Source organism: Pieris napi, chromosome Z (genome assembly GCF_905475465.1).
Source record: "Pieris napi chromosome Z, ilPieNapi1.2, whole genome shotgun sequence".
Classification (NCBI taxonomy): Eukaryota; Metazoa; Arthropoda; class Insecta; order Lepidoptera; family Pieridae; genus Pieris; species Pieris napi.
Window position 1 is genome coordinate 9,613,287 of NC_062259.1, and position 14,936 is coordinate 9,628,222.

Genomic DNA, 14,936 nt, shown 5'->3' on the forward strand with positions numbered 1-14,936 from the left:
GCTAATAAAAGGTTATATCCACTGATAGGGCTATAATCTGTTTACTATCACCATTATACCTAATTTATTCAGAATTCCAAGTGAAAGTCAATTTTTTTTTCATAGGACGTATCAATTTAGAAAAAATATAATAGATAACGTACAGACAAAGTTATCTAAGCTTAATTTGATGTACTCTGTGTAATGTATGTGGTGCTTCTCGCAACGTCATTTGACAGTTTGTCAACTTATCCTTAGGCAAGAGTCAAGACGTGTCAAATGTGTTTTGAACTGTGTATTGCTTGAAAATTCTAAAAATAAATGTCCCTTATTTCAAATATAAATCGATTATTTAAAATATTAAGCAAAAGGACTGCAGGATAGTGACTTGTAACAAGCTTCGCGTCAAATGTATTATGTTGTAATTGTGCCTGTAATTATTGATTTTGTTAAATAGTGTTTTGGTGTATCTAGGACATTGTATAAACTAGATTTTTTTAAAATGACAGTCAACGTTCTCAACTTTTTCTCAGATCGAAAATCTGTATTTTGGGCGTATGTGTTTTGGTTGTTTGGTGGTATTTTTGGCTTGCACCATTTTTATTTACGGCGGGATAGACATGCATTTATTTGGTGGTCAACTCTTGGATTCTTTGGAGTTGGTTGGCTGCGAGAAGTTTTTCGGATCCCACGCTACGTGAGAGATGCCAACGACGACCCTCAGTCTATTCAAGATTTGATTGGCAGAATGCGACAAAACAAAAAGGTGAGCTAAGGTTAATAACTTTAAAAACTGCTAAGTTATGTAGGGTATATTATTTTTATTGCTAAAAATGATAAATGAGTATAGAAAGAGCTCAGAGAGAAACTTCTCGATCTCCCATCATTGCCATAGCTGCATATAATTATAAATATCAAACAAGAACTTAAATTAAATATAAAATTTTCTATTTTGTTAAAATACTCCTTATTTTTTAATAGCCTCCTTTTTCTATGAATCGATTCACTGGTATGTTGATGGTTGGATACTCTTGGGGACAAATGATGGCGCTAGCAATACCTCCTGAAGAGTTTTGGGGCATCAATTGGAAATATTTTAACTGTCTGGTTCCTATTGTAGTAGCTCTTGGTAAGTCAATTTCTTATTTACTATGACATAGTAAATTTAAATAAATATTATAACTCTTCAATTATTTAAAGTCCAAATACCATTTTATATTTACTTTTGCAAATACTAAATTTAGCAGTTATGGCTTATGTGTGATTATTGGTTGATTACTCTATTTATTTTACCTTTGTTACTCTGAATAATTAAGTAATTTATAGTAATTGTATTTTTGTAGGTGTATGGACCGTTGGTAATATTGGTCGTGAACAGGGTGCCTTGAAATGGCCGCTGATTGCAGCATTGGCCGCATATCCCGTTCGCTATTACGTCTACGATGAAACACTCTGGTTTACATTTATGATTGTGGCTGCAGCATGGGCTTTTGATACATTTAGCAAGGAATGGCGCAGAACACCTCATAAGAAAACACATATTGCCAAGTTAGTTTCTCTCAATCCCACATTTTACCAGAACATATTATAAAATTGGGAAACTTATTATTTGGAAGCCACATACAACAACAAATAATAACACCAATGCCTTCCATACTATAATCAAATAGATTTTTTTTCATACTATTTTTAGATTTGGAAGAATATTGTAATTTCTAATTTATCTATTATTATTTTTTTAAGGCGGGTGGCAATATTAAGTTTGTGTGCCAGTTTGTACATATCGCTGTGGTGTGGCTATCTATACTTCCATGGAACCATAACTGATAGTGATGGTGATGAAATACCCATATATGAAGCTTTACATCACTTCTATACAAGCCCATGGTAAGTTTGTATAAGTGCATGTAATTTCATAGCCCATAACCAAGGGATATTTATGTTTTATTGAAGTAGATGATTTTTGGGTTATGGGGCAAAAAAAACATTGTTGAACATCTCAGTGAAGTTTTATTTAAATATGAATCTCAGAACCCATAACAATAATTGGTCTACCAGAAGTCCAGTCAGACTTCAGTTTATAGAATGTGTGTAATTTAAACTTAACTTTTAAATAACATGTCTCATATAATGTAACTCTACTAACAGTGTAATTTTTTAATAGGTGGCTTGATTTAAAACAAAGCCTCTTGGATACCTATCAATACGCCCAGCATCATGGCTGGTATGAGGTTTGGAAGCAAATAATTGATCTGTCTGATCCACACGGGGAACAAAATGCCTACAAAGTAAGTACTAGTACTAATACTTTATTTATCTATTGTATAAAAACAATTAGCACCGCGAAGTATCATTTGCACTGCCAGTCTTAAATATAAGATGTTAAAAAGATCGAAAAAATTGCAATTTTAACCCTGGAGTCCCGAAGTTTATGCAAAATCAGTGTTTATATACTTACAGGTTTAGTTCTTAGACAAACCTTTTTAGGGTAATACTGCTTGAAGACTAATTACACTGAAAGTCATATTAAAAAAATAAAACAGTTAATTTCTGAGATACAGGAGACTCATACTAATATTAGATATACCCATGGGTACCCAACGTGAAATAAATATTCATTTTAGGTACTAGGCTTGGGCTTTGACGCAAGTCAGCAAGAGATAACGTCAACTTGGAGGAAATTATCTCGGCAGAATCATCCCGACAAAGTTAAGGATGCTAAACTGCGGCGCGCGGCTCAAGAACGGTTCATGGAAATTCAAGAAGCTTACGAAATACTCTCGAATAGTAAACACAGAAGAAACAGACGGAACAAGAAAGACAATTCTGATTTACATGAAGATCGGAATAAGTGAACACAGTCAAATCTCAGTAATTTAGAATAGCTTCAACTAATTTTCATATAGAAGTTTACAAGAAGTATTAGATAAGATTACTAAAAAATATGATGCTCTAGAAATATGGCGTTGCGAATTATGGATTTGTAAAGGAACTAAGTAATCATAGCTTAATCGTAATTTTAAAGCATTAAAAACATTTTATTCGTATAATAAAGTATATGTCTGTATGTAATACGTCTTATTCTAGTGATTATTGTATTATTATTATTATATCGTAATTTTATCCTTGTATGCATTTTGTAAGTTCTAACTATGTAACATCAAATTACTGCGTAAGTGTTTGTCGATTTAACTTCAAACTTCAGTAAAATGTCGAAAGCACTTGAAGGTTGGGTTGACTTTTTTATTTCTATATAACTATACGCCGTCGTGGCCGCTATATATGGATTCACATAATAATTGAATAATATATGAGTGTTTTTTGATACACAAAACTTCTATATGTATTTTTTAGTTGATTAGCTAATGTAACTAGATCTGAATTTATGTATTACTTGCGTATCGAATTAATGAAATCGATTATTTTAAGTACCTTAAGTTAGTTTGAGATTGTTGGTTAATAATTTTAAATTTATCTATAGATACGATAGACCTATAAAGTAATGATCGATTAGCACTAGTCGTCGAGTACCTACTGTATTGATGCTCGTTTACAAGTGAACGTTATCTAAACTTGTACTATATGTCCACCTTTGTAACATATCAAAATAATGTCTATGTTTAAGTGTTTATTATTGTGAAATTATATACTTTTTCTTTATAAATAGAAAGCTGGAAGCTCATCTGGTCACCGGCGCTCATATACACGCCAGAAGGTGTAGAATCTGTTATTTGTAACATAGGTTTGATAAAATTGGAGCATTATATACAGAGCTCAAGCGGCCAAACTTTTCGTCAATCTGTCTTCTATTATATCTTCCATTTTATATACAATAATTAATAAGTTTACTTGAATTTAAGTGTGTATAACGTCTTTTGATTATTAATAACATTGTACTTAATATTTCTGTATTAAATGTTGTTTGTTAAACGTTTAACGTTTCACCAACAAAATTATATTGCTCAACTTTATAGTAGGTTAACTATACTAATTTAGCGGGGAGAGACGCGCAAATATTATTTATCCATTATGTATTTAATGAAAATTCAACATTCGATAAATCAAATATCGATTTTAAAGTCATTCCTAAAATAATATACATTCCAACCTAAGTAATAAACCTAACGATATCTGTAATACGTCCATCAAAATTAGTTCTTAGTTGAATATCAAGTAGGAGAAAATCTCATATTAAAGAAAAATCAAGAACTTCTAGGTTGTGCTAAATATGATTACCGATTAAATTTATATACTACGTACGTCTGATTTGTGTTGTTATTGTTAAGACATCTTATTTCCGTGCATTTAAAAACCAAAAATATTTAATAAATACCTTATTGTTAAGATAATATATTTTCATTATAGATTATTTTTGGGGGATGAGGTCTCTTTATATTTTTTACGAGTTATTTATATGTGAACTCATTTTCATGATGGTTGTAAGAACGTACTTAATCTTAAATATTTAAAATAACCTTTTACTTTGTACCTTTTAGGATCGTTTAAAGTATCTCATATCCGTCGATATTGTATTTCTATATTTTATACTTATTTATATTTATTATAAAAATATTACATGTATTCTTGATGTACTTATTCAATTTTGATTTTGTAATAGTTATTGTAACTTATTTTTTTATAAATAAATATTTTACTATTCATTTAAGATTTGTTTATATATTGACACGATTTCAGCACTTTAGTTATACAAAGTAAGCGATGTTTTTGGAGATATCTATATTTAGGTTGTGATTACCAATTATTTAAGAAACTAACTATATTTGCTTCAGCATGTGCACATCATCACTGCCAACATTAAAATTCAAATTAAGTTCTTGCAACACAATATATATAGTAATTGGTGTATTTGTGAGTAACTAAATAGTGCCAAAGCACTTAATAAGTAGAGAATTACGTACATATGTTATGACCCCCCGTAACTTACGCAATCAAATCTATTTCTCACTTGCACAGTCAATTTTGTCCTAATGTAGTCCTGTATGAGGTGACACACAAAAAAAGAATATATTTTCTATTATTTATTAAGGTATACAGTATCCACGTTTTCTAATACATTTATGAATCAGCCATGTAAACTATTGTTTTATCTGTAACATAAATCAATTTCATTGTCTAGAATTGCTGTTAAGTAGGCAAGCTTGCATATTTTTGAACACAGAAATATTATATAAATCTATGTGTACATAATGGCACAAAATTTAATTTAAATGGGATATATTTGTGACTCAAGGATTTGGTCACGAATTATTTTTATTTCATAAAATATTTTTACAACCTATATCTACAAGTTACATGGCAATCGAGGTTTGGTTTAATAAAACCTTATAAATAGCTAATAAAAATATATTGTCAGTTGTCACTTGGATACAAATTGAGCTTAGTTTGTGCTAAAGATAATGCTCATCAATTCTTATTGTAGTGTTATTTATATACAGCCATAAATACATATTTTTAAAATTCTCTGTATAAAATCTTTATTTCTTGTGCTATTAACATAATTACAAACTTAAGAGCTACCAGGATTCTAATTTTTAAAACGTATGTATACTATTAACAGTGGCACGGTATCTGCGTACAATTTTAAATCTAGGTATACATTTTTTTAATTTTGTGCAAGCATTGGCATGTAAACGATAAAAATTGTTGATTACAATGTATATATGATAAATAGTTATTTAAAAAAAGCGACCAAAACGAAGCTGCACCAAGAAGTGATGAAATCACATTTGCATATAAATAATACCTAGCATGAGTGCTCATCGTATGGTTCATAGATTTAACATAACAATTCATAAGCAATAGTGTATTTCTATGACAAATAGTCATATTGAATGAAATTGCTATAATTGATTAACTTATCTACAATCACCATATTTTAATCATAATAATTGCATTGTAATCTTAACTTTACTGTTTATAATAGTAATTTGAATTATATTGTCTTAAATGGCAATCTTCACCGAAAACCGATTCCATTACTTAAGTAACAAATTTATATCTACTAAATATTATTCTAATTATCACAGCTTTTATTAAAATATTTTGCTTAAACCTATACTTTGAAACATAAACATAGCCTTTCTTAACCTATTATTAATAAATAATATTTTGTTTTGTTTCCTATTAGCATACCTAATAAAATTATATATCTACAAATTACAGTTCATAACAGTTAACAACAAAGATTTATTCTCGGTTAAGTTAAATATGCGTTAAAAGGTAAGACTTGGTGATGAATTATTCATCAGGCCTATCTAATCACGTTTCTGTCTAAGTATTTTAAACAAATTCGTCCAAAGTTGATTTCAAAGTATCGTTTCGGTTATGAAGAACGTTAATGTTGTACGTGTCGTATGTACACAAGTTCAGGGCCACAACATGTGTATTTCCAATAATTTAAGCGACGTATTGTTTGTAAAACACACTTCACTCGCTCTGCTCACACTTAGTAATGAATGCATATATTAGAGTCCCTTGACGTATTCGTATGGCACTTTGATTGGTCTCTTTAATATAGATGTAATGTCGTTGTTCCTTCGTCTTGTTTCGCGATTTTTTCGAAACAGATACAGGTAGTATTTGAAGACTCTTCCACATAGAAGAACTTTATTCCTAAAAGCAAGAATTTTGATAAAATTGATAAACAAATAACTTGTGGTTCGGCCTTTTGTATGACTTATGTTTGTAACTTCCAATAGCGATACCGGCAGCGACCCTAATCACAGTATTGAGTTAGCACCGCGCGATCTAAAGGTTGCGCTCCAAGGCTCGGTATCGGTATCGTTGTCACTATTGGAAGATACAGTGCATGGGCGCCGGACACCGGTTCCGGTTTATCTGTACCGCTCATTTTTTTAATTTATTCTGCACTACATTTTTACGTTAAATTTATTGTAAAAATTATTGTATTCTATTAAATGTTAATATAAAAATAGAAGTAGGTAGGTATAATCGTTTGTTAAGAACAGTAATCATGACGTGTGTCCGCCACAGAAGACTGATAAACTTGTATATAAAGAATAATTATTAATAAAATAGTTTAAGTGTATTTTGGTAATTTAAAATTTCGTTTTGTATGTTACAATGTCATAATCATAAAAATTTAGTTTGTATGTAAATAAATATTATAAAGTGTATACTAACCTGAAAATATTCGTAATTTAATGATCATTCTCGTCAAGTCGAAAGATTGTACACAAATTTCACTTGTTAGTTATATCCAACTTGCTTATATCGTCAGACTTCGATTCCCCACACCTGGATCCTAGACCTTTCAGATGCTTCAACTCTGTTTATCTAATAACGTTGAGTTTGTGTAACGGCACATGCATGCATTCTACTAATTAGCTTCTAGAAAAGGTCTGGGCCCGTTCATTGCAGTTTTATGAATTATTTCCGTCCTTTGACCAAGAAATATGAGTATGATAATGTATGAGTACACACTATCTGAGGATCTCCAATTCAATATGTAACCTTACCAAAGCCAAATAGGATGGTAGTAGCATTATACAATTTATGGATTAGCGCTGCCAAAATATCCCATATCCCCTTTATTCTATCAATTTAATTAGCAGCCTTTGTTCCGGGGTGGCACTGATCTTTAATAATGTCTTATAACTTTTCGTTTCATCTGCTAAACCAATGTCTGACGGATGTTTATACATTTTGGGTATGTATAAACATATACATGTTGGTATTTCTAGTGAAGATACCTTTTTGTCTCGGATGTTCCCGGCGATAATAAGAAACAGTTCGTTTATTAAAGCTGTACAATTTTGAATAAAATGGCGTATCCATTTATGTATCTCCTGTGTAGCTCTACTTATTATAGCGGTAGTTTTTTATACTGTATTTTGCGGTAACTGTAAACAAAAGGTTTTATCATTTTAAAACTAAACTAATTAATCCCTAGCTTAAGAATTTTCAACTTTTATACTACAACGTTTAGAATTTAAGTCATTAATATAATAAAGTTACATAATCCAAACGTAAATGGTTTTATTACTAAATAAATTTTCAACTCACTTAATAACAGATACCCGTTAATATGGATGGGGTAGGATAAACTTTCTGATCCATATTGTCTTGTTTCACTGTGTCTACAGCAAGTTTTCATTTTAGTATGGATTATTACCACCGCTGTTCGCTTTAGCTCTACATTATGCACTTTCATATTTATCCGCATCTCGCAGCACATTGATCGCATAGAAGAAAAGTTTCGTAGTAATGACTTGCAAAGTACGCTTCTTTCATTTATACTAGCTCATTTTGAAATGCACAATGTTGTGATCTCTGAAACGTTTTCGTAATTTGTCCTCCACCATTGCCGTGACGAAGATCGACAGGAGCGATTAAGTGAATCTTTTTTGCATCCATTGCTCTTCTTGATTGATAATTATTATCAACCACGATAAATCGAAAATAGTCGTTCTACTTGTGGTATTCTATGTTGATTTATTACTATTATACTGTGGCGATATAACATACTACTAATATAAAAATAAAAATTCAAAAAAATCAACAATTAACACTAGCCATTGATAAATGGCACGCTGAGCGCTTGCACGCATTAAGTAGATATAATTATAAGAGATCACTCTATTAACAAGTAAAACCTAAATTGTATAAAAGATTCTACGCTTTATACAGTTGTTTCATTACGGCGCAATGGTTGGAGCTCCCGTTGCAAGTCATTATAGTATTCATGATCGGACATTGACTCTTCTTCGACAGATCTTTGGGGTTGATATTTACTAGTTGTAGGCTGCGGTGTCGAATCACTGCCACTACACTCGCTTGTACTCTCTAGAGGCAAAGGTTCCGTGGGTATTCCAATTGTCTGTGCTGGAACACTTTGGTCTGACATTAAATATTCCGGATTGTCCACACATCTCTTTGACGCCATAAAACCACCATAACACATATCTTTTATATCCTGTCCTTCCCCACTTTCGCCTATTAAGTCCATATAAGTGGAAGCGTTTTGAGTGTGTTGAGGAGAAGGCATTAAATAATCATCCTCGTCAAGTGGCAAATTAAGTTTTAGATTTCCAACTTGTGCCTCTTTTACTTTCGACATACTGTCGAATTTATTTTCTTCGTCAGGTCTAGACTTCATGGGATCACTACAATATCTGGAACTAGAGCTCTCAGAAGCACAAACTCCGTTATTATAATAATGACGAGTATCCGAATCATCAGATTTACTGTTTGTGTTGTTATATCTTAATAAATCTTGATCCCAAGTTTCAGGTTTGTTGGCACTGTCATTGGTCGCACCTTCTATTCTGGGTCCATTATTTGTCCATGATGTCGAGGCACCTGGTTTTAAGGATCCTGTATGAGTTTCTACACCAGCCGTAACAACAGAAACAGTTGTAGTAGTGCCGGGCAAATTTTTAAACTTTGGTTGTAAGTATTCATCAGCTTCTACTAAAGGCTCTGGTCCGTCCATTGCCGATGAAAGGTTCTTTATTAATTCTTTTTCGTCCTGTAAACAAAAGTATACATAAATATGTGCATGATATTTTTTACGTTATACTAACTGAATGTTTTATGTATTGATGTATGATTTTAAAAGTTTTAGATAAGGAGGCAAAAACTTTAACTGACCTGGGTAGAATAGGATGGTAGACGCATAAACTTGTCACCGGGAATGACAAGGTACCGTCCAGGATCCCTAGCCATATCGGCGAATGTATCTGCCAATTGTTTAAAAGTGGGACGGCTATCAGCATCCAACATCCAGCATGAGACCATAACACAGTAGATGTCAAGAGTGCAGATTGCTGGTTGAGGAAGTTTTAACCCATTTTCAATGAGTTCAGGTACATTTCGGGCTGATATATTGGCGTAGGGCCTTGCACCATAGCTTAGAATTTCCCATATAGTAACACCAAAAGCCCAAACGTCACTTTTATGTGTGAAAATTCGGTGCTGTACACATTCTAATGCTAACCATTTAATGGGCATCTTACCACCCGCAGCTTTATACTCGTCTTCATTAATGTCTAGTAATTTAGCTAATCCAAAATCTGTTATTTTTACGCAATTTGGTGTTTGCACTAAGACATTTCGTGCCGCAAGATCTCTATGAACCAGCCTCTTTTCTTCTAAATAAGCCATTCCACGAGCTATTTGGGTGCACCAATTTAAGAAGGCTTTTGATCCAATTTTTTCTTTATGTGTTCGTACGTAATCCAATAAGCACCCTAAAGGCATTAACTGTGTAATCAGCATCATTTGGTTTGTCATGCACACCGCAAGTAATTGCAATAAGTTGGGATGTTCAACACTAGCCATTATGTATGCTTCTTCCAAAAATTCTTTACTTGTGTTTGCACCTGTTGATTCCTTTAATATTTTTATCGCGACTGGAATTTTTACATTTTCACCTTCTGGTACCCAGACACCTTTATAGACTTTGCCGAAGGCACCAAATCCTAGCATACCACCCCGTCGCAATTCCGCTTCTTTAACTATTCTTAGTTTTGCGAGGTTTGGTTTCACATTAGTTGGTCGAAGAGGTTCGTTATCTTCACAGCCTGTCAAAACCATAGTCATTTTTACCGCTTCTTTTTTCGCTTTTGCTTTCTGTCGACATGTATATCCGATCATGGCTAGGATTATTAAAAAAATAACCGCCAAAACCAATATTATTACCAAAACGGTTGGGATTTTCGCGGTTGACATTGCTGGCGGGCCATTTGCTAGGGCTGAACAGTATGGCTCTTCAATGGGGTTTTGGTGCAGCTCGTCGAAATATATTTTATGTGGAAAGTCTTCGGGACATGTAGCAGTGCAATTGAATGGTCCAGTATTAATGTCAGTTAAAAATATTTTTAGATTATCACATTTTATGCAATCTGTCGATGTAAGTCCGGTGCAACCACGACATTCTGGGTGACAAGGTGAACAGATTCTGTCTACTTCGTCAGTGAAATGATCCGGAGGGCATTCATCTTCACATTGATCCCCACGTTTGAAACCATTACAAACTTGGCAAACTTGTTCGTGTATTCCAAAACCGGTGCATTTTCTGCACAATGGGTGACACTTTCGGCATACTACTTTAACTTTCCCCTCTAATAGTATTACATTTCCAACCCATTCGTTATAGTAACCATCGGGACATGGTTCATTTTCTTTAAGGCAGCTTTCAACTGTAGCTTCCACGCTGATGATAGCTTTTTTGCACGAATTGCAACCACCAATTCCGACGGTGTTTTCTGGTCCTGTACACCCATTAAAGCAGTTAGTATGGCAGGGTTGACAAGTGCCATTTTCTGATGGGTATCTCGAGTCTGGACATTCTGCTACACAGTAAGGTCCATCGCGTACGTGTTTGCACTTCGAGCAGTTGGCACGACTGGGGCCTGAGCATCCATCAAGGCATTCAGAATGACATTGCTTGCAAATTTTTGTACCCGATTGGTAAAGTCTGAAAATTGAGAAACCTTCATTGAGTATGTTGTTAATAATTAAGTAATTATCAATATTAAATTTATTTTTAATATCCGAGGACAATACAATCGCATTGCAATATAGATATATAAATTAGTATCTATTTCTACCAAATAAAGTAATATCAAATTAACATAATAGTATTAGAAATACTGACCCAGGGTGAACACTGCAGTTTTGGATACAGATATCGCCAAATTTGTAGTTTTTACAGGAAAGACATTGGTCGGGTCCCGGACCCCAGCAACCATCCGAAGAACATTGTGGGTCGCAAACCATGTTTGCTTTTTCTGAAATACATGCTTATTTAGATACCTAAAGGCGGTGTTATGTTGGTTGGGTGGAAATTACATTTGTAATATCGCCAGCATTAGTGGTTAGGTTGTTAATAGGAAAAAAGAGTAATATTTTAACAAAATATAAAATGTAAATTCGCTTAATCTTATATAAGTATTTCGCAACGCCTTAAATTTATGATAAATTAAATTTACTGACTTTACTTTGAGGATCCTCAAACCTAGTATATGTGTTACGCTAATTATACATACCACAGTTCTGAATATCTCCATTTTTCTGAATTATTTGCTTGTGGTCTTTTGATTTCACCAGCTTGTTCCATGCAATTTTATCAGCAAAACATAAATGCCTATTTTCCATTATAGCAATTGCCCCCGAATTAACTTTTTTCAATGACTTCAATCCAAGCGATTTCAAAGAAGTCTTAACAATATATAGAGACGCAAATAGATTTTCTACTACTTGGCGACCTCCAATCACTTCTAAATTTCTAAAATAGGAAAGGCTGGTGAAATTCGGATGATGCGCTTGTACATTCAGATATCCTGTCACTTCCCGTACTGTGCTGAAAATCTCTAATGCATCGGGTTCCATTTTCGCATATCTTTCTCCAAATGAATAATCCGGATTAACATGTTGGAAACCAGTAAATGTCATTTCTAGAATTTCAATAGAGCCATCTATAATGGTACAGTCTTTAAAACTTTCTATATTTCCTGAGTGTATCGGTCTCTCCGCACGACAAGTCTTCGGGCAAGTTACATTACAAGGAATACATTCGCCATTAACTGCTGTTTTGTTAGGCGGGCAACTTCTAACGCATGCACCATTATCTTTCAAAAGGTGCTCTGGGCAGTTCCTTACGCACGTAGCACCATAAGCGTATTTTCCGTTAGGATTTGGTTCCCAAGAATATGTTGTAGGATTGTACTTTTGCATCTGTGGACATTCTTGAGAGCATGTTCCTTCGTCGTAGAAATTTCTGCAGGCAAGACACTGGCTGGGTAAAGGACCGGTACAACCGCCGGCACAGAAAGTGTTACAACAATCTCGAGGATTCGGACCAAAACATCTACCTTGATCGCATTGAGGACTGCAGTTTATTTTAGAAAATTTTTGACAGTTAAGAGGACCATCTCCCCAGCAACCCAACTCGCAGCTAGGGTGGCATGGTGGACATTCCCTCTCTGGAACTTTAAATTTATAAACAAACACATATGAAGCATTTACTCCTGTAATGATTTCATCCCAATTTATGGTTTTAACGTGGCATAAGTTATAATTGTTATAAATTCCAACACTGCCCCTTAGAACGTCTCTTAGGGCGGGAAGTTCAAGAGTGAAAGCTGAAGACATCGTCACCATAAGCGCAAATTCCTCGTCTCTTACATTCAATTTGAAAAGTGTTCTTCCTCTAATAATTTGCAGTTGTGGTAAAACGATGTGTGCTACCTTAACATATGATATAAGCACATAGCCGGTAACTTCTCGTATGTGTTGGAGAAAAGACAAATCCATTGTTTCATTTTCCAACCAAGTAAGTTCAAGGTTGCCGTCGACGTAAGTACAATTGGTGAATCTGTCCCGCAAGTTTCTGTAGTGAGTGTCGCGATTCGAGGGTACTGACATCCGACCGTTTGTGCCGATACATACTGAAAAGAGAAAAAAAAATCTTAAGTTAGAAGCTAAATTATATGTAGATTTAATTATTAAAGCTAGTAGTATTGAGATTTGAGGAATACTAATGTACAAGGAGATCACCTAAGATTCGTAGGTTGACACACTGAAGAAACGAGATAAAGTTTTACTTAATTTGACTTGTGTTCGACGCGTTGGCATCCGTCTTGCGTATGTAGTGACACACGTTCTACAACTTTCCATTATGAAATTGGTGCAATAACAACTTTTAATAACTTATGCATTCAAGAACTCAGAATCACCTAGAATGAGATTTGTCTTACAAATATATTTACAATTTGACGTATAAAAATCTTGAGTCACGTTCTTTATGCTCAATCTCCCCCAAAACGCCACCCGATTTTTATGTACGTATATATTTAATAGGTACCACAATTGGTCTTACGGTATATTTCAGATCAGTTTTGCCCGAAATTAGTACTTTTAATGAAAAAAATGTTATTTTTTTTTCTTCAATAAATGTTACACTTGAGTTGTTCAAACGACTGATGAGCGGATTAACTTACATAATTATTAATCAATATTCAAACTACTACCCTTAAAGCAATAGAGAACCACGATAGAATCCATTGTAATAGCTTTTGGGTCGTATCTACCTGGCTGTCAAATAATGTTATTGACTAGCCACTACACGGGTAACTCGATATTGTTAAACTTAAACTCAGGTAGGTGAAATTTCGAAACTTACAGTATAAATACGAAACAACCAAAAACCATTTCAACTCATACATCCAATGTTATATTGCAAAATATAGTCTAATGGCTGACACTGATGTGTTAATTTACGTTACCTACTTTCTCAAGGTCTGGTTATAGCTAATAAGTAATGTATGTAAAACAATATACATTAAAAAAAATATGATATAATTGCAAGCAAGAATTAGCAAGAACCAGAGAAAATTATAAGAGGGACTTATCTACGTCAGTAAGTGAGTCAAATTTTGCTAAACAAAAATTGAAAAATGTGAATAAACTAAGTTAAACTTTTAGGTTTCGTCATAATCTGTTTTGTAAACATATAAACTTGGCAAGGTGCCTCCCACGTCCACAACCGATTTCAAATGTCACTGGATCGTACGAACGCGTTTGTTTTATGAATATCGGTTTTGGTCAATTGACGTGTGGGTAGAAATCCGGTGTCCGGTCGACGCAGATGCATGAACCCATGCCGAGATGACATAGGTGATAGTGACACTGCACTGTAGCGCGTCGCGCTTGCTGCCTAACACTACCATTTCACGAGCAACCAATGACATACATTTCTACGCCAATGAACAAAATATTTAAATATCAAATTTAGCTCAAATTACCAATCTAGTTCCCTCGGTTAACGAGGCGATGTCAAAAAATTTTGCAATATCCTCTCCAAGACTGCAATTGTGCATTTTCTTGACCAATCGCTCAACTCGAGTACATACAAAAGCTTAGCATGTAAAGCTCAACGACTGGTTTGACTGAGGCAAATGTTTTTATCCAGT

At 33.8% G+C, this 14,936-nt stretch overlaps 2 protein-coding genes across 3 annotated transcripts in view; one reads left to right on the forward strand and one right to left on the reverse strand.

Annotated features, from left to right (window-relative positions):
• Nucleotides 1-223: 223 nt before the first annotated feature.
• Nucleotides 224-4,645, forward strand: LOC125062831 (dnaJ homolog subfamily C member 22). The gene is made up of 6 exons (XM_047669005.1): nucleotides 224-745; nucleotides 961-1,108; nucleotides 1,323-1,527; nucleotides 1,723-1,866; nucleotides 2,144-2,267; nucleotides 2,604-4,645. The coding sequence occupies exons 1-6, from the start codon at nucleotides 482-484 to the stop codon at nucleotides 2,832-2,834; spliced, it is 1,116 nt and encodes a 371-aa protein (XP_047524961.1). The 5' UTR covers nucleotides 224-481; the 3' UTR covers nucleotides 2,835-4,645.
• A 360-nt stretch (nucleotides 4,646-5,005) lies between these two features.
• The window catches only part of LOC125062828 (epidermal growth factor receptor), a 62,696-nt gene continuing 52,765 nt past the window's right edge, over nucleotides 5,006-14,936 (reverse strand). For both annotated transcript variants that reach the window (XM_047669003.1, XM_047669002.1), the window contains exons 2-7: nucleotides 12,012-13,412; nucleotides 11,621-11,753; nucleotides 9,613-11,440; nucleotides 8,026-9,490; nucleotides 7,144-7,862; nucleotides 5,006-6,612 (exon numbers count right to left, since the gene is read on the reverse strand). In XM_047669003.1, coding sequence (XP_047524959.1) covers nucleotides 8,642-9,490; nucleotides 9,613-11,440; nucleotides 11,621-11,753; nucleotides 12,012-13,412 — 4,211 coding nt within the window. In that variant the 3' untranslated portion in view covers nucleotides 5,006-6,612; nucleotides 7,144-7,862; nucleotides 8,026-8,641. The remainder of the gene's footprint in view (nucleotides 6,613-7,143; nucleotides 7,863-8,025; nucleotides 9,491-9,612; nucleotides 11,441-11,620; nucleotides 11,754-12,011; nucleotides 13,413-14,936) is intronic.

Bases quoted from the DNA above. Each gene is read 5' to 3' on its own strand.
- LOC125062831 (XM_047669005.1), top strand. From the start codon at position 482: ATGACAGTCAACGTTCTCAACTTTTTCTCAGATCGAAAATCTGTATTT. The intron at 1,109-1,322 runs GTAAGTCAATTT...GTATTTTTGTAG, and splicing joins TCCTATTGTAGTAGCTCTTG to GTGTATGGACCGTTGGTAAT. The intron at 2,268-2,603 runs GTAAGTACTAGT...TATTCATTTTAG, and splicing joins GGGAACAAAATGCCTACAAA to GTACTAGGCTTGGGCTTTGA.